We start from the raw sequence: 26171 nt of genomic DNA on the forward strand, positions 1-26171 counted from the left end.
TGTACGTTGAAAACGTTACTACATTTCTTGCATGTCCAGAGCAGTGAAATGCGTACAGCTGCAGAGCGCATGGGAAGTCGTTTTTTATTAACTTTGTTAGGTTTGCCCAATGTGTACTCTATGCGCGCGCTTTGTACATAACGTCAAATATTAGGGCATCAACTGCTTCATCTCCAGCGTAGTCGGAAAGCACCTGTCCATCTACTTGAAAAATATGCCTGCTGGAAAACATTGTAAAAAAAAAAAAAAAGCTATGAAGTGAACCCTCTAGGACGACATACTCGACACACTGACACCGAGCGAAAAATACTCCGTCGTTTATCCTCCAGTTTGCTTTGCTACTTTACACATATTTGCAGCACAGGTTCAGTGAGAAGCGTTTTTAATGTGCGCTCGAGGCATCTTAGTTACCAGTGTTTTCGTAAGTGCTCTCGCTGTTTATGGACTATCTCGGCTTGCGGAATGAGCACGTAGCACTTAACGGGGATAAACCTTTTTTGTCTCTGCTGCACACTGATCGAGAATCGGCTTTTCATCGACGAAGCTTCTTGCAGACCCTGCATTGTCTGCACAACTTAATTGAGAATTTCACGCGAGTATGTTCATAACGAAACGAGTGCGGCAGATTGGCCTCCGCATTCGTGTTTCTGCCGTGTAGAGAAAGATCGAGCGAGCGAAGCAGAGGTGCTGAGTTTAGCGAAACCTGGAGACCTTATAGACTAGTCGTATGCTGTGCCCAGGAAAACGGTGAAATTTATGAATCCAGTAAGCGATAAACAGCACATTGATCGTATGCAGTTTGTTTCATCCCGTACTGCATACCAAACTGCGCACTCTATCTGCCGGCTCCTTGTCGTTTCCATCAGTTTACCAAGGTATGCCGTTGCAGGCATGCCTGTAGCCAGCCTGCTCGCCTTTCCTATGCCAGCGTTGCTGTTTATCACTGCTTCCCCACGACCATTTCCAGGGTCATTCTACGCAAAAAAAAAAAAAAGAAAGACGTAATTATATACCTATGCCCTTACGTGGTATGCAGGCCGCGTTTAATCCAACTATTCCGTGTATGATCGAGAATAAGCCACGTAAAATATACGCAATGAACGAAACCGCAGGACAAAAAGAAAAAGAACCAAATTAATAAAAGATGACGTTATTTATATTATAGTTAGGTATCTGAAGTTAAGTACGACCGCCACAAGCTACGCGCAATGGGTACGCACAAAGGACCTGCCTGTAGAACATGTAAATCTCTCTCTCTCTCTCTCTCTCTCTCTCTCTCTCGATCTGTTATACTGATCCGAGGCCTGAGATTCTGCTGCAGCGGAGGGCGAATATAGGTTGGCACGCACGTGTCATGAACAATCCTTGAACAAACAGACACGAAAGAAATGCTAATCATGCTACATCGCCAAACAATATCTGATCAACCTAAAGCACTTCACGCAATACCCGCTAGGACACGGCCAACTCAAGTGGGCAAGAATGGAGCATCATACGTGCTTAGTCTTTCTTGCCCGTGTTGCAGAAGCGCTTGAATGCGTCAGCACTAACTACCACATTGAAAAAAAAAAGTAATCACTGTATGGCTTTTCTTTTTGCCTACTTACCAGTTCGGTTGAGGGCGTACTGCTGAATGTCGTCAAAGCTTAAAGGTGGTATGCCAACCTCCGCGTCGGTGCTAATCGGAACGCCAGGAAAGAGCGCTGGGTGGTCTTGGAGGTTGCGGCCGACTGGGAGATCGGCAACTACCGGGATCTACAAATAATGGCACACCAGTTCAAGCTTAATAATGAGACACAAACCGCTGACGTGCTGTACAGTGCACGAGGGGACACGGACAACAACAAAAGAAAAACATGCACCACACCGGTTATGGTCTCTGCTCCCCTCTCTCTCTCTCTCTCTTCCTACATTATATATATATATATATATATATATATATATATATATATATATATATATATATATATATATATATATATATATATATATGTATATATATACAGTTCCGAGTAGCGCACCTCTGGTCCCACTGGTTGCAGGAAGTAGCAGCGTTCGAATTCCCCATCGATTGCACCTTATACTTTCTCGCACGCACAACTATAGTCGTGAGGCTTGTCCAAGATGGCGGGATCGTAGTTTCCTTCTGTCTTTTGGAATGCAGGCTTGCACCCGAAATATCCCCCTCAGCTCCCGTGTTTGTTCAGTGGATACGCGTTTTGCTGGTGAGCACGAGGTCGCGGTTCGATCCTCGGCGGCACTGGCTGCAGTCGGATGCAGGCGAAATGTCAAAACGCTTGTGTAAATAGATTTCGGTGCACGTCAAGCAACCCCACGGGGTCGAAATTAATCCGCAGCCCTCCACTATGGTGCTCTCCATCGCTCTAGTGTTTCTTTGAGACGTTAAATGTAAATAAATAAATAAATAAATAAAACCGTAACATTGCTGCACTAGCGTCTTAAAAAAAAATTACCTTATGGGGCATTACGTGCCAAAACCACTTTCTGATTATGAGGCACGGCGTAGGGGAGGACTCCGGAAATTTTGACTACCTGGGGTTCTTTAACATGTACCTACATCTAAGCACACGGGCGTTTTCGCATTTCGCCTCCATTGAAATGCGGCTGCCGTGGCCGGGATTCGATCCCGCGACCTCGTGCTCAGCAGCCTAACACCATAGCCACTGAGCAACCACGGCGGGTCACGAGCGTCTTGGGCATTCAGTAACGGTTTAACATGAAGCGACGATATTGTTCTGGAATGCTTTGTTCATTAAGATACCCTTAAGGCTAGTCTTCAGATTCTACTCCAGTGGGTCCCAACAGAAACCGCACAGTCACTGCCGGGCCTCACAGCGTTGTTCTTATTGCAGGGGCAAACCACTTGTCACCGTAATGAACTCAAGGCTGTATCACACTCCTTGTACCGGTGCATGCCCGGATGTCTGTTGCGATGCTGGGAGCCTTTATGTCTTCGGCCCGATGAAAGTGATCCCGATGCAACATGTGGTATTCGGCACCTGTATTTTCGTTGCATTATTGATTTCTAGGCGGGCTCTTATAATTTCGGACTGCCAAATGCACGCAATATCATGTGTTCGTCTGGGAAAGTTATCTTCAACTTTTATATCGTGATTGTGAGTATTGTTTTAGTAGAAACAAACATTAAAAATATCCTATGGCAAACGGCTCGTACGTCACATCAGCTGGATTAGTTGAAAAGGCCGGCATTAGGACGGCAAATGGCAGTGTGGTTTTAGTTAGCTACCAAGCTGTCAGTAATTAACGCTGTGTATACGAACTCTGCAGGGCGAGTCCCTGTTGCGCAATTAATGCGGAGCAATAGTTAAATTACATCCATTTGTCAGAACTTGAGTGCGGCTGGCCCGTGTGAACGCATTTCACTTCCGGTGCCCTCGCTGTGCGTGCGCGAATTCACCGCATCTTTCCTTCCTTTCTCTCTCTCTCTCTCTCTCTCTCTCACTTTCTATTCCCCCTTTGCCGTCCCCCAGTGCAGGGTAGCCAACCAGACGTTCATCTGGTTAACGCCCCTGTCTTCTCCCTTCCTTTCCCCTTCCTCCCTTCTGTGCGTAGTTCCAGTTTCAAAGTCTTTGGGGAAATGCAATTACCGCCTTATAAACAGCGGACTTTCCCACCGTCCTCGCACGATGTCAACCTAAGTGGCAGCTAGAGCAATGTTCGATAAAACGTCGCTGACTATTTGAAACGCCGGCAACGTGGTGCTGACCTGTAACCGTTCCAGGTCTTCTCTGGGCCCAACTCCGGAAAGCAGCAAAAGCTGAGTGGATCCCACGGTTCCTGCCGAGAGGATCACCTCTCGCGTGGCGGTCACGCTTCGCGGCCGGCCAAGCCTAATGAACGTCACGCCCACGGCACGCTTTCCGTCGAAGTTCACCTGCGCACCGAAACAGAGGGAAGCAAGTCACACGTACGGCGTTTAACACATGAGGACACGTGATGATGGTAGCTACGGCATGTTGTCGTCGTATGCTCGTTCAAAACCATCATGTACGGCGCAAAAAAAAAAATATATATATATACGTTGAACAACTTGGTTATCAGTTTTGCATTTCCGAATTGGGAAACTCCAGAAAAAATATCCAGAAACATGCTTCCTTCGAGGGTAACATACACAGTACACACGGAGCGCTCTGAGCACACACGGAGTGCACTACGGTCGGTTTGTTAGTGGTCGACATGGTTGGCCTCCCTCACCTACCTTAGTCACGTGGCTGAGGAGCGCCACATGCAGGTTCTTCCGCGCTCTGACGATGGGCTGGATGAAGGCCTTGCTGGCGCTGAAGCGCTCGCCGTTCGCCACGTTGCTCTGCAGTCGGGAGCAGCCTATAGGGTTGAGCGGAGCGGTCTGAACAGCTGCGGAGACTGCTATGTTTCTTGCAATCAGATCTAGGCGCTGCACTTCTCCCCTATCGAGAAATCCCATATGCACCATAACTCCCGTATTCAATAATCTGTATAATCTATCGGAACATACGGGTGCATTGTAGGAAGAAGTGACAATCATAGCGCAATGAAAAGACGATGACAAATGCAGAGTGACAGGGTAGGTGCTAACACCTTGCTAAGCCAAATTTTATGGAAGCCCTATCTTCTTATGGCATTGTTTGATATTTAGTTTTATGTATTTTTTATTTCATTTATAAAATACTGCGGTCAAGAAGTCCAAGCAGAGTGAGCAGAATACAGAAGATTATGTTCACAGAAGAACAAGATGAAACAAGTGCGTAACACGTTTTTCACACAAATTCTTTGGTCATGAGGTAGGCGATTACGATAAATTTATATTTGATTACAATACAACTGTAATTAATACACGAAATAACATTATTTACACAAATGGTATACAGCTCAAGGGCGCTGGGGATATGCTTCAGTTAGTGTATTCCAGTCAGCTACTGTTTGTGGAAAGAAAGAGTGCCGAAAAAGGTTCCGTCCTTGCGAAAATTGGTGTAGAGAATGAAAGTAGTAATGTCGAGTGGGTTTGCTTATCAAGGGGAATACGTATTTTGCGGGGTGTGAGGGTAACGTATGATTAATTAACTAAGTGTTATAAGTGTTATGAGGCATATCCAGCTATTTCATATGACTGGGAACGTACAGGAACCTATATGTTCATATGACATTATAGGATACGAGTGGTATGTGGCATAAGGGATTTTTTATGTAGTGTTTTGCGAAAGAATTGCGTAGTGGTAAAGCGGCAGGATGAAGACTGCACGCAATTCGAACGTGCCCAAGTGACTCAACACACGTGTCACCTGATTGCGTAGGGCCGTTGTATTCCACGTGAGCGTAGCCAGCCTCTCGGCACGCCTCCATAAGGAGGTGGGTGAGAGGTGTGCTGGTGTTGGCATAGTCCACCGGTATCTCGCCTCCAGCGCCATGACACTCTTCCAGTGCACGTGCATGCGAAGAAGTAGAGAAGGACATTATGCGTCATGGACTTCATGTTCTCGCCTGGTGGCAGCAACCGGCGCTGAGTTTAACTTGTGTGCGCTCGTCACGCGTGCATGCAGGGTCACGAGCAGTGGAGAAAGGCATCATTGCGAAGGCTATAGAGCGTGCCACGGTTTTTCTCCCGAGAAGAAGTTTTTAGGTCACACTCACCGTCCACTGGACCCACACGGTAGTCTTCGATGTCTTTGAAGTGCGGCAGCACGTCTTCGTACGACCACCCTTTTGCTCCGTACTCGAAGGCCCAGCGGTCGTAGTCATCAGGGTTCCCCCGCGTGTACATCATGAAGTTCAGCACGCTGCTTCCACCGAGCACCTTGCCACGTGAATGTGCGAGTCGCTACGTGCAGTACAACAAAAGCAAAAGCGGTGGGAAAGATAACGACCGACGCAATGTGAAATGAGCAGCTCGGCCCCTTTCCTTGTGGCAGGCCATTCTGTACTGATGTAAAAAATGTCAAGGCTGACTGAGTGGCGCGTCCGTAAGTGGCCGTAGTTTGCATTGTCCAACGCGTATTTAGATGTTATCTGCAACGTCACAAACTTACTCTGCAATGCTTACTGCAATGCAATGCTCTGCAATGCCCCGCGCTATTAAATAAGGGCCAAGCTCCGAGCCAAGTTCCGCGCCAAGCTCCGGCATGTGCTCATTATCGTCTGGCCCGTTCCGCAAGGGCGGTAAAGCGGTTGTTTAATGACTCTACGCGCCTTCCCGTAATTCGGAGTATTCTAGGATTATTCCCAGCGATACCCTTACAAGGTTGTCTGTTCGAATCCCTTCAGGATCCTTCTTATTTTTTGTCCGAGCCTGTGTTCGTTTTGCGAAATTGTTATGTGGACTTTCCGATTTCCACTGTCTAAAATGTGATGTTATACGCCGATTCAGGTCAATTTGTTCACATGTTGTACATCACGAGATCCCTTTCCTTGCAGTGATCTAGAATGCCATTCACGGCTGATGGCTACCATCTTCCTTACTCGCCGTGGCTATGACACGTTTCCTCATTCAACAGGAGCTTTGAATTCTTGTGTCGTCAACGCAAACCAAACAACTCAGTGCCCTTCCGGTGTGTGAAGAAGGATCACCAGCGAAGCTGTGTATGCGGGCCCATTAATGGCGAAATTCACCTCCGCTGCGGGTCGGCCCAACATTGCGCTATCTTCGGGATCGGCGCCCGTATGGAGAGTGCTTAACGTCTACTTCACCTCCGCCGCGGGTCGGCCCGGTATTGCACTATCTTCGGGATTGATTCACGTATGGAGAGTTTTCTGTCTACACACGGACGCGATCCTGGGGGAACTAGCCCTTAACAGCTTCGCTGTAAAATTGGTTAAGTCTTAATTCTTCATTAATCATGACGAGCTGGCTGTGGAAGACGACCACGACGCTAGAGCCATTCCTGATGATGATAGTTTTGTGTTAACACACGGACACGATCCTCGGGAAAGTAGCCCTTAACAGCTTCGCTGTAAAAGCATGTCAGACACATTGATGGCACTCGAGTTATGAGCCTACACGTGTTTATATATAGACATGCCGACCTGGTTCCGCAAGGAGAAGGCAGCGTGCTTCTGCGGCACGCTCCAGTAGTCCCAATCGTCGCGACCTCTAAGGTTGAACGGCGCGAAAGCCGGGATTTGCCGAGAGGCTTCCTCGAGTCCTCCGGCTTCCAGGAGGAGCACCGTGACGCTGGGATCCGCAGAGAGCCGGTTGGCGATGACGCAGCCCGCGGAACCACCGCCGACTGCGTGAAAAGTGGGAAGGTGCCACCGCTGAACTTTGGAATGCAAACAGGTCTGGAGGATTAACACCGCTCACTCAAGATTGAAAGTTGTCGTTCGTGTGAAACCAATCAGAAAATGTACCGTCCATGGTGGACATGCAGGGTCACTGTTTTTTTTTTTTTTTATTGATATGATATAAGGAGATGTTGGCGCACAGTTTAAGGCGCCGGCTACTCCTCATCTCTTCAGTGGTTCTGTCGTACATCGTACAGTGTTCAAGGTCACTGTTAATGCGAATAGCATTCTTAGCCTAGGTCAGTGACTTTGGATCCGTCCGTCCACTTTAAGTTTTACTGGTGCTGCGCGGCATCTAGGTAGCGCAGCGTGCCCAGCCGGACGCGCGAAGAACAACCTGGCTATGGCTGATACTTGACGAGTTTTGTGCTGTGGCGATACGGTGTGTGACGACGTCGCTTGAACACCATAATCGCAGAAACGTCGACGGTCATTGTGAGGTGTGTTCTGCCGCAATTTTTCGTGCCTTATTTTCCTCACGCCATATTTTGCACGTACAGCGTGCGGTAAGTCCGCAAAAGCAGCAAAGGAGTGAAGAATGGCTCGAAAGAATATCGGGAACTTGAGCCAGAACGAGCCGAACCGCTAGCCCAGCCATGACGTTACAGCAATTGCGAGCGCTTGCTCAACGGCGCCACCAAAACTTGCTTTGACAGCACGACTTCGAAAATACACCGCGAATTATCTTCGACCTGCTGACAGGAAATTCAGAGGGAAATAGAACAGAGACGGCCGCAGAGAAGGCCAGACGCTCGGTAGAATGCGTATTGCAAAAACGCCGGTGTACTTTGTTCTCTTGTAACTGCTCTTGTAATACTTGTCGTTTTAAAAGGTTTCAATAGTGTGACATTTTTAAGCGATCAGAACCTACAAGCTCATCAAGCGGTGCAACTAGAACAATTACAGTAGCAACAATAGCGCTCTTCTGCACAAGATATGCCTGCGCGACGCGCAAAGGAGAATTTTTTCTTTTTTACTGGAAGAATGTCAGCGTAACTAGATGCGCTAAAGCATTTTACGTGGCTCTTCTCACGGTTTTATTAAAAATTGTAAGGTAGGCTCTATCGGAGACGCAACCGCCGTAAGACGCGTGAAACGTCTTGTGTGCGATGCTGTGGGGGTATGCGCACTAGGTCACAGAAATGATGCAACCAAACACACAAGTGACATTTATTCACGCATTATAAAGCTTACCTGCTTAACTTATGACACAGCTGCAGCTGGTCCTACTGTAAAGTATTGCTATCGCGCTCGCTCCCTATTCGTAGTAGGCCTGCCGTGGTCAAAGATGGTGGCCGCGTATCGACATCTCTGTGTCACGCCGCCCGAGTCTCTTCATGCCATGGACTTCCGGAGCTTACGTGTCGAACAAGAGGATGTGCTAGCCGAGCAACCGTAATAGTTCTGCGAAAAACTTTTACACATCTTAAGCTTTATAATTGCCGATGCGCACAGGCGTGAATTTGATATGATAGATTATACCTGCTATAACTGAATGAGCTCTCTGAAACGCGACCACTCCGGCCTGCATCGACAAACGTATACTGCCGAGCTATGCCTCTCTCAACGCTGGGCGAGAGGCTATATTTAGCTCCGACTGCGTCATGCGTGCCACGTGCCATCCATGATCGAGTAATGGCCTCTTTCCTCTTAAGTATTTTTTCAAGGTAAGTCGCGTGGGTAGTACGTTTCCAAAGATATAAGCGACATGCGTTTTCGTTGCATGCCATCTTCAGCAAGCGACTCTCTATGCTGACCGAACTGAGAGACGTTTTACGTCAAAAACTAAATTACTCACCAAGTTTATGTATAGTTCATAACTCGGGGAAATCTGGTAAATGTTAGGAATGATATCCAGGCCAACTTTGAAGCTTGTTGATTTGGGGTTTAATGAAATTTCTATGCCCCCGTTTTGCGCTCGTCCAGAGTAGTAGTATGAAAAGCTAGCAAAGTTTCCCGCTCCCCTAGAAGGATGCAAAGTGGCAACAATTTCCTATGTAAAGGAAATGGGGGCTATTCGTTGGGGGACGTGTACCAAAAGTTTGAAGAATGTAGACTAATTATGTGCTCTGAAAATAATGACTAAATACTCGTTTCCTCCTAATTTTTCATTTGTTTTATGAGCTGGTTGCCGGTCTCCTTGATTAATTATGCTAGGCATGCTTATATTTCGTTCAAATAGGAACCACATTATCAGTGAAGAAGGATAACTGTTTCATCTGTGTACTTTATTTACAGTATTTCTAACAAAATTACTTGCTCAAGCGTTCTAGAGTATCATACTGCCGTCATGCTCAATGTTTCCAGAACCTTACAAACTATAGCAGATGACCCCAAGTTCATATTCGGTGAAAATGGAAGGTATGTTAAATTTATTATGTGGCAAACTTTTCTTGTTCCTGGTTTGATTCGTAGCTTTGCCAATAATTACTAAACTCTAGTTTCTTTTTTAATGTTTATTCGTTTTACCAGGTTTGTAGTTGGTTTCCCCGGTACCTCGATAAAATAAAAAAGGTAGCTTGTTTACATTTGGCGAAAATAAACGACCCGTATTGGTTAATGTGTAGGCAAAGTTCAGAGAGTGAGTAAATTGAGCCCTTTGCAATAAATTACTCGTGAGAGTACTCCGGAGCATTATAAGTGTATTTTAATGAGAGGCGCGAAATTTAGCGCGCGCGTCTTGGCGTGAAGGTTAGCGTCAAGGTTAACAAAAGCAGATGGACCATTGTGGCAAAGCAGCATGCCAAGTTCAATGTTAATACAGCCTTTGCAAAAAACAAAAATCAAAATTCTAACTAGGAGTTTAAAACTGTCATGCGGCCGTTGTCGGCTATGTTTCCCAATGACCCGACACAACTCTACGCAACACTAAATTTATATCGCTTGCAAATGAGTCTCATGTTAGGTTTCATTTGTGGTTGAACTTTAAGAATTTGTGGCAAATTTATTGACTTTACAAATGAACCCTTGTTCGCCCTCTTTTTTATGCGTTTTACGAAGCTCCTAGTATGTTTCCCTTGTGTCCTCGGAGAGCTAAGAAAGGGACCTTGTTCATATTTGTTTAAAGTTAGGCGCAGGTTACGGGTAATGTTTACAGTAAATTAAATGTATGTGGAATACGGCCTTAGCAGTAAACGATGTGTTCAAACGATTTGGTGCTTTATAAATGTATTTTACGAACAAAGCAGGATTTATCCCGCTGCCTTTGAACAACTATAATTGCAAGCAAGATCGAATTTAGAATAGATATGTTAAGGTGGAGGGGAGCACTAAGACCAACGTTCTCGCGAAGGAAAATGGTTGGGGAATAATTACTGCCTTTGTAAAGAAAAGAAATCCTAACAAGTGCTGTAAACCGTTATATGCGGGAAATGTTTCTAACGGGCCAATCATATGCGGAAGAAATTCTAAAGTACGTGGTTTAGTCACAAGAAACTTAAATGTTTACGTCAAGCGCTCGAAAGAAACAGCTTCGTCGGAATTTGGGTAGTGATTCTGCCAGGTTGTGCAAATCTGCTGCCAGTTCTGCCATTTCGCTTTGCGTTCTACGAACAAAACCTTGCGGTACGGTAAACCGATGGTCTGGACCCGTTTGACTGCATGTTAAACGAAAATCATTTACGCGTGAGCAGCGAACTGGCGAAAAAAATGTTCAAGGTTCTTAGTACATGAATGCAAGTCTGTTGACTTAACTGGCCAAATAGAACACGAATGCCGACACAGTTACGCCCGAGTCCAGTCAGTCCTGTACACGTAAGTCACTTGAGCGGTCTCGGTTGCCTGCCTTCGCGAATTCGCTGCAGCCCTCGGTCAGCTCTTGTGAGTGCCGCTGCCTCTTAACAGGTTTGGCGACATTGCGCCACAGAAGAGGCGTCGACGTGTACAACTGCACAAGATAGAAAATCGCATGCCCTGATCTCTACTAGTACGCAGTACTTGAGAGAGACAATGGAATGTGTCATCGAGATTCCTCGCGTTTACTGCAGATGAGAGTACGACGATAGCACATATCTTTGATGTCTGTGTGATGCTCCGAGCTCGAACTGCCTTGTTTCAGTGCTTCCTAGAAGTGATGGCTACATCCTCGTGATTACGGGAAGCCGTTTAGCGAAATAATAATGATAAAAAAACACGAATCAAAGGGAAGAGGCGGCAGCTTCTCTTGACCTTAGTGAACTTCAGAAGCCGCGCTTATCTCGCTTCTTCGTGTTCATTATCTTCTACAGCGTAAGCTGTTATGAGCTCATTCCAATAGCCCTTTCGGTTGGCGATGGTGTCCTCCGCCGCCGCCGCCGCCGCCGCCGCCGGTGTTCGTCACAGCTATCACGTAGCGAGCGAGAAGTCACGCGATGTCACAGGCGCGCCGCGTAGCGTCGATACGTGCTCACTTTACATTACAGTTATATATTGTGGTGCGTGTAAAGCCATACTTATCCAAGTTACTCGTGTTTTAATATTTCGTGCATGCACGCGCTTAACTATCACATTGGGACGATGCATCTTAAGAAAGGGAGGAAAACGCCGCGTCTGTAGTGCGACAACAACAATCGCGAAAAGAAGACACATCGCCATTTAGAAAAATACGTAGCGAACAAAAAAGAAGTGGCTAGCGCGCTGTATTAAACTGTCTGTTCTCGTTACTGTTCCGGTGGACTGAAGCCTTGTACCTTCCAGTCTTCACTTGCATCGAATCGTGACACGTATCATGTGACCGCGACACGTATCAAGGGATGTGACATGAGCGCCGTCCTGTGTTACCTCTTCGCAACACGTTATGGCGCCTCCTTGCAAGGTACGAACCGTAGCTGAAGAAGCGACTAGTAGATCTAAGCGCGCGGCTGCAACCAGGCGACGTCGGGCTCAGCAGACCACCCTGCAGAGAACAGCACAAGGCGCAAGTCGCCCTCAACGCCGGGCGGACAGTTTAATTCGTTCCCCAGAAAACGTCGCAAAAAAACTTCGCCACGAAGACCAGTTAAAGCGTGCTGTAGGAAATGCGACCTGAGAGGTTCGCCGCCGACGCCCTCAAGTGCGTACTGCCGAAAATGCGGCCTAGCAGCTTCGCCGCGAAGACCATGAAGTGCGTGCTGCCGAAAATCAGGCACGACAGCTTCTACGCGAGCAAGCTCACGTGCGCCCAGCCGACATAGCGGCCCGACAGCTTTGGCACAAATACCCTCGTGTGCGTGCGGCAGAATGTGAGGACCTGGAGCTTCACCGTGCATGATAATCGTCAACACAGACGCAATGGGCAGTCTGATCAATCGTGCGGTTGGGAACCTAGCACCCACTGAAGTAGACTCTTCGGGACTCACAAGAAGACTGGCTCGGGTACGACTGTAGTATCGCGGGAAGACTGGCGCGGCTAAAGGCGGCACCGTTGAGCAATGTACTCGGGAGCGCTATCCGTCCCGAGTGGGTATCACTTGAACAACGCGCGGTGGCCACAACGTTGGACCGTAAGGTTGACATCCCATGCCGTCGCGCAGAGTTACCTATGGTGCAGGCTAGCGCAATAACGATTCATAAGTCTCATGGTGGCACATATACTTGCGTTATTTACGAATACAACAAACGCCAACCCCAGAAAGTTGTGTACGTGACACCGAGTCGAGCCACTTCACTTGATGGCCTTTACATTAGGAATGCTGGAGACGACTTAAGGTTTACCACGCCGCCGTAAACACAGATCGATCAACGCGTGAGGAATTCCGTAGACTCAAACAACATCGCCTTGACACAATCATGCAACGTTGCTTTGCACTGCTCGATCAGCCCCACCGATTTGCCATCTGCTCTCTCAACGCACGTTCTCTGGCTGCGCACAGTCTTGACGTCATGCACGAGTACATCCTAATTAATGCGAGTGTCCCTACTTCGTTTCTCCGCGACCTGGGGTCGCCCACATGACATCACCGGCTACAGATTGCCGTGTCAGCAAATGGAACTGCGCACCGGGCCTCGGGTGTGGCAATATACGAACGAGGAATGAGTGTGTGCCATTCAAACTCGTAGGAGCACCGGACGGCACAGTGCGCAACTCCGGGGGTGTTGTGGTTGCCTCATTGTATGTATCACCAGGTGCTCAACACGGGAAGATTGCGGACTTCTTGGCACACACCTCGTTCCTCAGCACGACGTGCCCCTAATTGCTACCGGCGGTTTCAACGAAAACACAAAGGGTCCCCACAGCGTCCGGTTCGTACACTGTCTGCAAGAAGTCCTCGGCAAAGAATTTGTGTCACATACGCAATTCAGCTGTTCGCGCGCCGGTTCTTGCTTGAAATTTGTATTTACAAGCATCAATGTGCCCTCACTGCCCCGCTGTATGTCCTTCTCGAGTTGCTTTTTAGACAATAAAGCACACCGGTGTGAGTTTCAATAAATGTGTGCCAGCAAAAGCACGACTTGAAATGTACTTGCTACTTGCAGTTACCGTGTTCAATAAGTTTACGACGGTCTCCAATGGAGACGTTCCTGCAGCTTTCGCCGTGACTGTGATGCGCGTGCCGCGCAGGCCTGTGACTTTTTTTTTCCCTAGTACGTCCAGTGATGCTTACCGCGTCCAGCCGGCGGGAGTCGCAGCCTTGATTCCCGGCCGCGGGGAGTAAACTCTGATGGTGGCGTTGGTGGGGTGGGAGCAATTGCCACCGCTCACAAAGCGAAGCTTTCTTCTGCGATCTATCCGGGGTTTAGCGCCTTGGATGGGTCAGTCAGTCGGTTTGTCGCCTCGATGGCACAGGCCCAAACATTTGCTCGAATAAAAATAAACAATTGCGTGTTTGATGGTGAGTTTCGAACTCCGGTCCCCACGTGGAGCAACCCGATAAAAGAAATATCAGTGGCGATTCAGTGGCAAATGTAAGAGAAATGCATTAACAATATGTTGCTCCTCTTTGAGGTGCTCGGTTCCATTATTTTGAAACAAAATACCTCTTTTTCTGCCTGATGAATTCGAACGCTATGGAGCAGTGAGAGGCCCTGATGCGCAGCTCTGACCAAGCCGTCCAAAAGGTGGTGGTGGTCGAGGCTACCGGCGCTCACAGGCGTTCGGCCATCTAAGACGCCAGACGCCTCTCTCTCTCTCTCTCTCTCTCTCTCTCTCTCTCTCTCTCTCTCTCTCTCTCTCTCTCTCTCTCACACACACACACACACACACACACACACACACACACACACACACACACACACACACACACACACACACACACACACACACACACACACACACACACACACACACACACACACACACACACACACACACACACACACACACACACACACACACACACACACACACACACACACACACACACACACACACACACACACACACACACACACACACACACACACACACACACACACACACACACACACACACACACACACACACACACACACACACACACACACACACACACACACACACACACACACACACACACACACACACACACACACACACACACACACACACACACACACACACACACACACACACACACACACACACACACACACACACACACACACACACACACACACACACACACACACACACACACACACACACACACACACACACACACACACACACACACACACACACACACACACACACACACACACACACACACACACACACACACACACACACACGGCTCTCCCATAACCTCTTAGGCTCTCTACCTAGAGCTTGTGACATTTTTTCGCTTTGACAGTCCTAATGCTAATTACGCATTAGAAGCGCACTCGCGCTTTTAATTACTATTGATCAATTTTAATTACGCACTAACGCTTCGAGACGCTCGACGCGTGAGTCGCGTCGCATTGCACAAGTTTACTGATAAAAGCGAGCTCATTTACTTTGCTAGCGCTGTCAATGAAATTACATTTCCACACGGTGAAGAAGACCACATGGACACGCCGTCATTCACTTGCAACCGTCATTCATTCGACTTCATTTATTTGAAACTGGAAAAAATTGGCCTTCAGCCCAGTTTCTCAGTTTCAGTGTGACAAAGCTCGCTGTGATAAGGGAGACCTTTCCTATGGCGTACGACGGTTTACACGCTGCGGTCGGTGGTTGTGGCTGTGTTGCGTATTTTGTTATTGGGTTTATTTTTCTTTCGTAAGCTATCGGCTGAGGCCCACGGGTTCCAGGACAAGAGATGCTGCCCAACTGGGACGATGCTGGCGTCGGCTCACTTTTACAAATGACGTTTATTCCTTCTCCTGCAAGGTCCGGCGCGGTGCCTAAATGGCGGTTGCGAGATGCAGCCGTCACCGAAACCCACTACACGCGACGTGAGGAAAGTCGGCTCCGCATTTCTTATTGCTTTTTCTTGTAGCGCGCCGGGAGGGTTTTGTTTTTCTTTGTCACCTAAGATTCGCTTTTTTTTTTTACTTCTACTCTCTGCGCATCCTACTAACCGGTGGGTATGCAACCATAGCCTTACGCACGGCAGCCGCATGCACGAACATGCGCACGCACACACACACGCACACACATGCCTTTGCCCGTAGTACACGTGGCGGATCCGACGGCCCTACGCAGGCCTCACCGATTACGTAGTCGTAGTGCTGCCGGAGCTCTCCCAGCTCGTAGTCGCCGATAACGGGAAGGTCCGTGAAGGGTGTGTGCGCCAGCACATTGACGATGCCGAACAGCAGGCCTAGCGCGGGCTGGGCCGCCGGGACGCTACTCCACGGGGCGGGCGCTGTAGCGTTCAGATCCATGTTTGCGCCGTGTTTGTCCGTGGCAGAACACGAGCTCGTCTCGTCGCAGTAGGCCGGTCGTTTTTTACCGCTCCTGGCTTATCGTCCTGTCGCGGCGCCGTTTCAGGCACAGACCTTGCTTACGCCAATGTCTTTTGTTGTACGCAGGGGAGAGGGTAATAAAAAAGAAAGCGAGGAAGAATGAAGGTATGCCCCGCGATATTCGAGCGGCACTGGCGTCGCGTGCGTGCAACTGGGCGCGTTTCAGCGCCACTTCTTTTGTGTAAATGCGGTGCACGTGTCAAACTGAGAGTGGGTTTAGCCGCAGCGAGACGGTCAGGTGTAATCCTGAAGCGCTTCATATTGCACGTCCTTAAACATGCAATAGCCAATGGCATGGTACTGCATATTTATTGTTGTTTTTTAGGCACCGATGGCTCTTGTTGGCTATTGGTTTTAGTTGATGGCTATTGTTGGTTTTAGGCTCCGTGTTTTTAAGGCTCCGAGCACGGAGTGAACTGGGTTCTCAAAGATACCTTGGTGATCAGAGTGAGATTGCGCGAGCGTCTGTGTATGTGACGGTAACGGCAGATGGGTGATCGAAAACGAAATCAAGGGAAAAACTAGCAAGAAGAAATCTGCATTTACTGCAACATTCCATCTTCGCTGCAGGTTCGGCTGCTTAACATTCTGCAACACCAAAATTGACCACCTTAAACGCAATGTACTGGCCAGAGTGCATGAAAGCAAAAATTGCTCTGCTTTGTTTATTTGTGGCGCGCGTCTTATTTCGACTCGGCACTGCAAACATGTTTCCTGCGGGCAAACCAACTATTCAATAGCTTTAACCTGACAGAAACGAAATATAAAAGAGAAAGAACAAATGTAGGATAAAGTACCAAAGGGCTGTTGATGGCGAAACAAATGTTGCTATCGCTTAGCGGAAGAAAGACGCGCAACCAGAAAGGAAAGAGCTGGCAAACGTTCTTGTTGCCCGAAAGCGGAGTTATCTCGTGCGAGAGAAGACTAGGCTATTTCGCGTCTCATTATCCATGATAAGCGATCGCCGCGGCTACTCGTCTTCTATGCGATTCTGTCGATTCTGCTATGCGAGCACGTCTGTTGTTCATCACGAGGTCAACCACGGCGGCGCCATTTCATAATCAGTATCAGGCTGTTGAGACTTCACTTGCGTTAAGATGTTAGGGCAACTTGAAAGCGACAAAGCGTGTGTGTGTGTCTGTGTGTATGTGTGTGTGTGTGCGTGTGTGTGGTTTTTTGTTTGTCTAAGCTTAATGTGTAGTTTACCAAAGAGCGTTTCGCCGAAAGTGTTGCTGCTATGAAGTTTCTTCGAAAACATAAACACTATCTGATGTCTGTGAAATCGAAACTGGAAGTGGTGGTTTCATGTGCAACGTAAGTGTGCAAAAGCATTTGCTGTGGAGCATTTTTTTTATTTCTTTCGGGTTAATGCAGCGTTTGAGCAAGGAATCAGGGGTTTGAGACGATTCTCTACGTGTTTCCATCCTAATTAACGCGAACTGTCGCGAGGGGATGGCACGACGTGCGCAACGTGTTAGTTATGCTCTGGAGGCCTTGTGCTTCTGTCGCAGGAGCAGCGGATGACCGTGTATACGTAGCGTAGCCTTTGTTTGAGCAAGGTGTTCAGACCTCATCGTCAGCCTATCTTGAAGCTCACTGCAGAACGAAGGCCTCTCCCAGCGATCTACTGTAACCTCTGTCTTGCGCTAGCTGACTCCAGCTTGCGCCGGCAAGTCAGGCCAAAACATGACTCTTGGTCAGACATACCGGTATAGCTATTATAAGGAGCGAAAAAAAGGAAACGAAGAGACACGAAGGCGCTCGTCCTGTTTTAATTCGAAAGCATTAGGTGCCCCATTACGCGGATATCCGTCGGTGTAAGTCGGCGTAAGCGAAAGACGGTACCAAAAATGGCCAACGGTGCAAAGAGTCATAAGAGACTCGGATTGATGCCAAATTTCTCAGGAAGGTTCTTGTATACAACGTAAATTAGTGGCTTTGAGGGTTAGGTAAATTTCGATCTGCGTGAGAATCGAACCCGCGGGCCTCGAATGTGTGAAACGGGCAGGCTTTCCCGATGCCATGGCGGCTCCACGGTTCTTGTTGACTGATTGTGAATTCCAATGGCATATTCGGAGCACTTCCGGCAGTAGTTTTGCCGCTCCTTACGGAGCAAGTCTGTTTCATTGGGTGATTGAGAGGGCCTCCCGTATCTTTTATTGGAGGATTGGGAGCAGCTCCGCTGCTAGATCCACGCCACGTAGCAGCACTCTCTACTCCGCAAAAAATTGACGGAGTCGACCGGAAGTCGCTCGATGTCAGGCCACCCTCAGCCAACGTATACATGGCGCGAGCGCCCGTCAACGCGAACCGCGGCCTCTCGGAAGCAACGAGTGGTGCTTCGCATCGCCAACTTGCGCTTTTAGTGCTTCCGGAGATGGATGATTCATCCAGCTCAAGTTCCGAATCGACCAGCGGGGACTCCAGTGACGAAGGATCTTTGGAAGCTAGTGTGTTCAAGCAAGCTTTCGGCGTCATGTTTCGGCCACCGGCCGAGAGACCGAAAGTTGCGCGTTTCGTCGGCGACGTCGTTCGCGAGTGATCGGATGAAGAGGTCACGGCTCCTTGTCGGAAGTTCGTGTATTAACAGCCTTTACTTTTGCTGATGAAATGCAGTTCTGGAGGCACTTCAGGCTGTCTCGGTGTGTTGCCACCGAACTGATCGGGGCCCTGCGCTGCGTCTCCAATACGCCCGACACACAATCACGGTGGCATGCCCGCGAAGTCTGCGGATACGCGCATTTTCCCAATGGGTAACGAACCCTGGGACATCCTCCGCATCACGTTGCGGGATATTAGGAAAGTCCGCAGGACGTAGGGAAAAAAAAAATCCACGGGACGCACTAATGGACGTCTGTATAGGACTCGCAGAGGAATTGTGTGCATCCTGGGCTGGTCCGACGGACGTCAGAAACGCATGTTTGGACGTTTACAAATTTTGTTGCCGCTTTTCTCTAGCTACGTTCAGCCGACGTCCGCGGGATATCCGATTGACCAGAGCACGCCAGGGGCGGGATTTGTAAAGGAGTTCTAAGCGAGGTGGACATACTTTGCTGTTAAGGACTAGAATTTCAGAACAATTAACTGAAATTTGTAATTATCTTATTCGTGCATGGGGTGGGTGGAGGGCTGTTGTTTAAACACCAAACTTGGAGGCGGTCAAGTTTTAATCCATGGCAATTTTTTAATCTTGATAATTGTGTCTAATTCGTGGTATTCCTCATCAACTTTAAAGCTCAATCCAAGCAATATCGACACCGAGCACGCCTCGCCGCTACGTCACATGGAAACGTCCCGTGACTAAGTTTAAGTGATGGAATGTCGAGGCAAAGAATAATACCGCACGTCGCGGCAGAGGTTTTGCCAAGCAAAACATGCCGTTGAGTTTCGAACTTCCGTTCAGTTTCAAACTTCGTCGCAGTTTTCGTTACGAAGCGTTTCTATCTGATGTGATAGCGGGGCTGCCTTTTCTGTGCTCCCGGTGTGCTTGTTTTCAATATTGCCTGGATTGAGCGTCGAAGTTCTATGATGAATCTTTTAAGGGAGGGGATATTTTCAAGATTCTTTTAATCAGGGTGCATTCAAATTTGACTGGCTCGAAGTTTTTCATTCAAACTATTCTAAAAACTAACAAAACAGTAAACTAGAACGAATTTTTTAACTGTTCCAAAACTAATGATATCACCGGCAATGTATGTCCGCCTCGCGTAGGAAACTCCTCTACAGAAATGCCGATTTCGCTACGCTTAGAGCTTGTTTTTATGAAGAACCTGTATGCTTAAAAAGCACGCTGTATGACCGGCAACGAATGGACAGGAAAACTGCCAACTGGGAAACTGATTTTCTGTAATAATGATATGCACGCACCAGAAGAGCGGCAGTAATCTAAATAATGGTTACTTTTTTAATTTCCATACAAATTTGTCCACTAGAACACCATTTTATTTTCTTTGTCCATCACTGTGTTACTGTACAGGCTGCATGTTCTGTCAGAGCCTGCCGTGTCATTTGTTTCGTTGGTTGTGTCGTGCCATTTATTTCTTGAGTATACAGTGATCATTAGGAATATTTGTACAAGTCACCGTCAACATATGCAATAAACAAAATTTCAATGTCACTGCAATTTGCATCAATGTGAAAATATTGTGTCACCTATACTTGACATCGTTGTAGTGTTTTTCAGCACACTCTTGCAAATTAGACGCCACCACACAAAGCGCGAATTGAGCATAGAAAGGCACTGGCTCACTAGTACATAAACATAAAAAGAAAAAGGCAGGTCACATGGGCAGGAATTTGCAGGAAAATAGTGACACGTACTGTTATGTACACTGCTACTCTTCTAGTTTATGCATTGTTTGCATCTCAAGAACAATAATTTTCCTATTTGGCAGTAGTAATCTTCAATCTATCACTAGAGCTGTTGTGCCATCTCAGGTATATATGTGGCCCTGTTGGCTCGTGCAAACTTTAGTTCCACGTGTGAAATAAAGAAGGTGTGCACATGTCAAAAACCATTCAGACCTTGAATTAAGACAGCAATTGGTGAATAGCCATATGCATACAATAAAGCCTAAATTCACAGAGACGTAAAGTGTTGAATACATGGGCTGTTGCGACTAGATGGGCAGTGTTTCGACTTTTGACCACACAAACCACAAACGTAGGTAACTGAACACATGATATAGTTTCACACACAAAAAAAAGGCAAATGGTCAAAAACCAATCACAATCTCCATCACAGAAATAAACGCACGCGTATGCCATACACGAATTCGTAGCAAGTAGTCAAACAAGAGAACGAAATATGATACCAACATAAATGGTATGACATGGCACAAAATCTTACAGCAAAGAAGCCAAAAATCAGATAATAAATACGATTAGCGTAGTGTACTTTAGACACGAATATGCGAAAAGGACAAATATCGCATAACCTTAAGGACGAATCAATTTCTGAGGTTCTTACGTGCCAAAACCATGATATTATTGAGGCATGCCGTATTGGGTGACTCCATAATAGTTTTTGACTAACTGGTGCTCTTTAGCGTGCACACAATACGCACTTTTGCATTTAGCCCTAATCGAAATGCGGCCACGGTGGTTTGAATTTGATCGCGCCCTCGGGCTTAGCGACACAACGCCAAAGCCACAATACCACTACGGCAGGTTATCTCGAAAAAAAAATTGTCAGCTGGCAACGTTACAGCGTAAACTTGAATGTCCTTACAGATGACACAATTGGACATAGAGCTGCGAATCACCTCACTGCTGAAAATATGCAGCAGGTATGACATACCATGCAGCGTACATTCAAAATAATGGAATGCTTTGTGTACTTGTGGTAAAAAAAAAGCACGCTTCACTGACGTTCGCATGTAACCTCACATGCTTGAGCAAAAAGTATAAAAATTGTCCTGCTGCTCAGTGACGGACGTCAAAGATAAGCACTGAAATGCCAAGCACGCATCAACATGTTGCTGCAAGTATGCAATTTAAACTAAAATAAGAATTCGCCTCTGGCAGCAGTTGCTAAAGCACGCATGGCGGTACGCAAACAAGCTGCTGAAACAACTAAATAAGTTACATTTACTACAGGATATCAATGGCACAGGTACACAGATTAATTCTTATGTCAATAATGCTTTCGAAAAGTGGCGTGTCACAAAGCACGTTGAACAATTTTGGCATTATCAACAAGTTTTCTGGTGTAACTAGCCAGTACAATTGATGAACTACAGAAGCCACACAGTTTTTGCAACTAAGTCAATTTGAAAATTATGGAAGGCCCCTTTCGAACGCAACCCGCTCCATTTTGCTGTGGGTTGCATATCCTATTTAGCATAAGTGAATTAAAAGAAAACATGCCATGATGCCAACATGGATGGTTTATGACTTAGCACACGATCTGACTTGGAGGATAACTAGGCTGCGAAAGAAGCCGCAAGTCACAGAATGAATTTGAGTGGCATAATGGTTTCCTTTAATGTATTATCGCCACTTTGACTCAAGACACTAATACGTGATGGCAAAACGAGAAATACCACAAATCGCCAACTGGGTACGGTTATTGTCACGAAGCGAAGGTAGTCGTCGCATTTTGACATGGAATATAGCTCCGTAGGTATAACACGGGTGCAGTAAACCCCCACTGAGCTCACTGTGAAACTAAAATGCGCGGTGAAAAATACCAAGCAGCGTTGGGTCCATGTAATATAATAATTACAATGGTAACGACGCAATACTTTCGTCCTGTTTTCTTTTCTTTAAATGAATGTGCGGTACCTCTAAACCCCAGAAAAAATAATTCCGAGCCTCAGGACACCTTAATAATTTAATTTAACTGCCTTTATACCGTTAGTTTCAGTTTCGTTTGTACTGTGTTGTGAAGTCATGGCATAGTATGTGGTCAAGTCGAAGCAGGACATTCTAATGCATAGAGACTCGCTCCGGCTCACTCTGCTGCTACATTGGTTTTCAGAACGCGTAGCAGCATACGAGGCGACCAAGTGAGTCAGAGCGAGTTTCAGAATGTTACAATGTCCTGCTTTGACGTGGCCCCCATACCGTCTCAGGGCGTCAAATACCGTATCCTCCCGGGAAGGCATCGACGCTGGCTAAAGAAAAAAACATTATAACAAATCGTTTAGAGCACTCTGAGGCTTGCCGCAATATATTCAAGCATTTAGAAGTCCGTATCCTTCCCTTAATACAAAGAAAGCTTAGTTGAAAGTATCATGTGAGTTCAGCTTTAATGCCGATGCGGCAAAAAAAGAAATACTTGACAAACAATAAAGCAACGACACCTGCTTGAGTCGCTCATAAAGTCTGTGCACAAATTGTTTTCTCGGACGTGTCTTGAAAGATTTGTATTGGAATTTTTTCTCTTGTGTTAGAGGGAAAAGCTTAATACGAAGCCCTAAATGCATTTTACATTTAAAATATTACATACAGGCCTTCTGATGCTTTTTTCAAGTTTTGCCGTGAGACACTCGGGCGCACGCCGCAGCCATGACTTGACATTGATTTGTCAATTTCTTTATTGCTCAAATCCCCCTGGAGAGGGGCTTTATATGTGCCTTAATTAACAGTATCCGTCGTTCCACGCGCCATCCGGCAACCAAATCACTGCAGCGGAAATTTAAACGAGGGCAAAACAATGCAGTGCTTCAGGTTGCAGTACCCGGCTGCAGGTACGTGTGAACAGAGTCAACGAAAAAAACAACAACTTCAGGCTCAAATACAATAGAGGATTATTTCATTAATTTTCATTGACTGGCATTAAATGGTATCTTCCCAAAAGTATTTTTCCGCATGTTTTTTGAATGCGCCATCTATGAGCAGCACTTCCGTCACAAAAGTTGGCTTCGAGAGCCCTGCATATGCCCCTACTACATATGGTGCCAGATCACCAGTCACGATTGCCGATCTGAATTGGACAGAGTTGTGTTTTAGATTTTTTGGCCACGGGAGGAGGAAGGTTTTCTACGTTTTGGGTATGCGGCAGGCCAGACACGAATCCGATGTGCCTGTACTAGCCTGTACTCATGACAATAATTTAAAACTTGTCGCTGCAGGCTTTGTTCGAAGCTGTCAGGAGGCCGCCCGCATCGTTCGCAAGATCCGAGAAGCCCACTTGCTGTTTCAACAATTCTAATTGTTCAGTTAATATGGTTTGTTCATTTATTTTCATTGCTTCTATTGAAACAACTGTCTACCGCCCAGCGTCGTAAGGAGGCTCTGAAGCGTTCTCCAGTCACTGTACCTTCACATTCGATAAGCCGAGTGCGGGATCGCGTTGCGATCGGCTCAAAAATCGGCGTGGCGTAATCTGTTATCACATCGCCACTGTCGCCGCTATCAATGACATCGTGCTGTCCGCATTCGACACAGTGCTCACAGGCGCCGTTGTGTAATCTTCCCTCTGGAAAGTTGGAGTGGCTTTCATGTATGGTTCTCTGTACTTCGGCCAGAACGAGTATGCTCTGGATCAAGTTATGTCAACTTTTTGAGGAGTTTTTTGTGGTATACGACATCAAACACCTTACGGAGTTGAAAATAAATGGCACGCAGCTGTCCTGCCTATACACTGTCTGAGAGGCGTGCATCATGAAGCTAACGAGGTTGGTAGTTGCGGAGCATCCCGATATGAAACCTTGCTGCTGAGGAATGATAGTATTTTTAATGGAAGATGAACTTATTAAGTAGAGTTGACTCGAATGATTGAGATGCTGCACATAGGCAAGAATAGGCCTGTAGTTACTCGCAGCAGTTTTTACCCCTGATTTAAAGACAGGAACGACCCGCGCTGTTTTCCAAGCCCTTGGGAAGGTGTTTGTCTTTAAAGCAGAATTAAAAATACAAGCAAGCAGTGGAACAAGCAAGGCCCCGTACGTCTTAATCAAAGCAGGTGGAATGTCACCAGGACCACACGAAAAAGACGGTTTTAAGCGTTTGATGCTCTTAAGAACAAGTTCCTCTGAGTCTGATACACTTAGTCTAGCGAAGGGTGATTGGACGGCTCAACTTCGTCACTTCACCGTACACAGACCCTACAGGCCCGAAGTGTAGGGCGAAGGCGCCTGAGACATCTGGAGCAGGCTGGCTGTCGCCTCTAGGTGGAGAGATATCTTGTTTCGTCTTGTTTGCTGACTGTTAATGAACGTGTATCCAGAAAAATCTTGAATTTTTAGAAGTACTAGCTTTCACATGTGTTATATAGATGGAATGGTCGCGGTTGTAAATACGCTTAGAGAGAGCTCTGTATATTTTAAAATCTATATACCGGTGTTCCTGATTAGTACGCTGTGCCTTCCTGTGAGCACGGTCTTTATGCTTTAAAGCTGTTTTCAGTACAACAGAAAACGAGCGCGGAAATTTAGATCAGTTAGCGCCTTTTAGTGGTATAAAGTTCTTGATTACATAATGAAGAATATACGTGAATGACGTGACTTGGTCATTAACATCTCTTAATTCTACTACTGAAAACCAGTCCGCATTATTGCCATAGTGGTAAAGACCTACGTAATCTCCGCTTGAGAAATTAAAAGACGGAGGTGTTGCTGTATCCTTTAATCACCTGCTACTAGGTATCGCGAACTCTAAGGACATATGAAGCGGGGGATGATATTTATCTGGCTTGACAAGGGTAAAATAGCCACAAGGCACATTCATAGCTCCTGCGTTACTAAGGCATATGCCTAGTACATTGCCACAAGAGTTCCGGATATTGTTAAATTGACACAGAGGTGTAAAATATATTTAATCAAGTAACGAGTTGCACTTGGCAGATAAGTCAAAAGAGTGGGTTGAAATTTCATCATTTATCCAGGAAATGGCAAGCGTAATAAGATCAGCAATTATGAGTATTTTATGGTTATCATGGGCCGATATAACATTTTCAATAGTTATTAGAATAGTAATGTACATCTCAATATTTATATCAGGTGCAACATAAAAATTCCCTACTAATAGCCTGTTACTACCAGCACCAACAATCTTCCCAGACACATTCCGTTGCACATTCTAAACCAGGGCGCTGAGCGGATCTGAATGATTGATTGGTTGCAGTCAGAACCCCACCGCCTTTTGATTTCAGTGAAGAAGGATCGTGATCTCGTCGGAAAATTTTATAAGTGGGCGGTAAGTGTGAACTAGATGGTATTTCAGGGCACAACCTGGTCTCTGTTAAGGCAATGATGGGAACACAAGATGAAATGACGTTGGAGAAAAATTCATTCACTTTTATGCGTAATCCACGAATATGTTGCTAAAAAATCTCACATCACTGACCTTTCTTTTCGTCGCACTGAACATTTTTCAGTATAATTGTATCGTAAAGTTCTCTTCTGAAGGGCTGGTAGAAACAAGAGCGTGGCCACAGTGAAGGATGCATCAGACGCTGATAAAGTTCTCATTAACAAAAAACGTGAAATGACGCGTAGGAATCGTACTTCGTTTTTTAGTCGCGTCCAGGACAAGGGCTTTGCATCTAGGGCTGATAGTTGGGCGGCGAGATGTAAGGGATGGGTGTTAGGAGCAAGCTTCGC

General features: G+C 46.7%; 2 protein-coding genes across 2 annotated transcripts in view; one reads left to right on the forward strand and one right to left on the reverse strand.

Moving 5' to 3' along the window:
* The window catches only part of LOC140216146 (uncharacterized), a 291954-nt gene that overhangs the window by 112662 nt on the left and 153121 nt on the right, over positions 1–26171 (forward strand). The gene's annotated exons all lie outside the window — the stretch shown is intronic.
* LOC126541192 (uncharacterized) overlaps positions 1–26171 on the reverse strand; it is a 64357-nt gene that overhangs the window by 7293 nt on the left and 30893 nt on the right. The window contains exons 13-19 of the mRNA XM_055076622.2: positions 15867–16114; positions 7039–7241; positions 5650–5836; positions 5301–5432; positions 4241–4365; positions 3749–3916; positions 1608–1755 (exon numbers count right to left, since the gene is read on the reverse strand). Coding sequence (XP_054932597.1) covers positions 1608–1755; positions 3749–3916; positions 4241–4365; positions 5301–5432; positions 5650–5836; positions 7039–7241; positions 15867–16114 — 1211 coding nt within the window. The remainder of the gene's footprint in view (positions 1–1607; positions 1756–3748; positions 3917–4240; positions 4366–5300; positions 5433–5649; positions 5837–7038; positions 7242–15866; positions 16115–26171) is intronic.

This window comes from Dermacentor andersoni, chromosome 2 (assembly GCF_023375885.2).
Source record: "Dermacentor andersoni chromosome 2, qqDerAnde1_hic_scaffold, whole genome shotgun sequence".
NCBI classification, from domain to species: Eukaryota; Metazoa; Arthropoda; class Arachnida; order Ixodida; family Ixodidae; genus Dermacentor; species Dermacentor andersoni.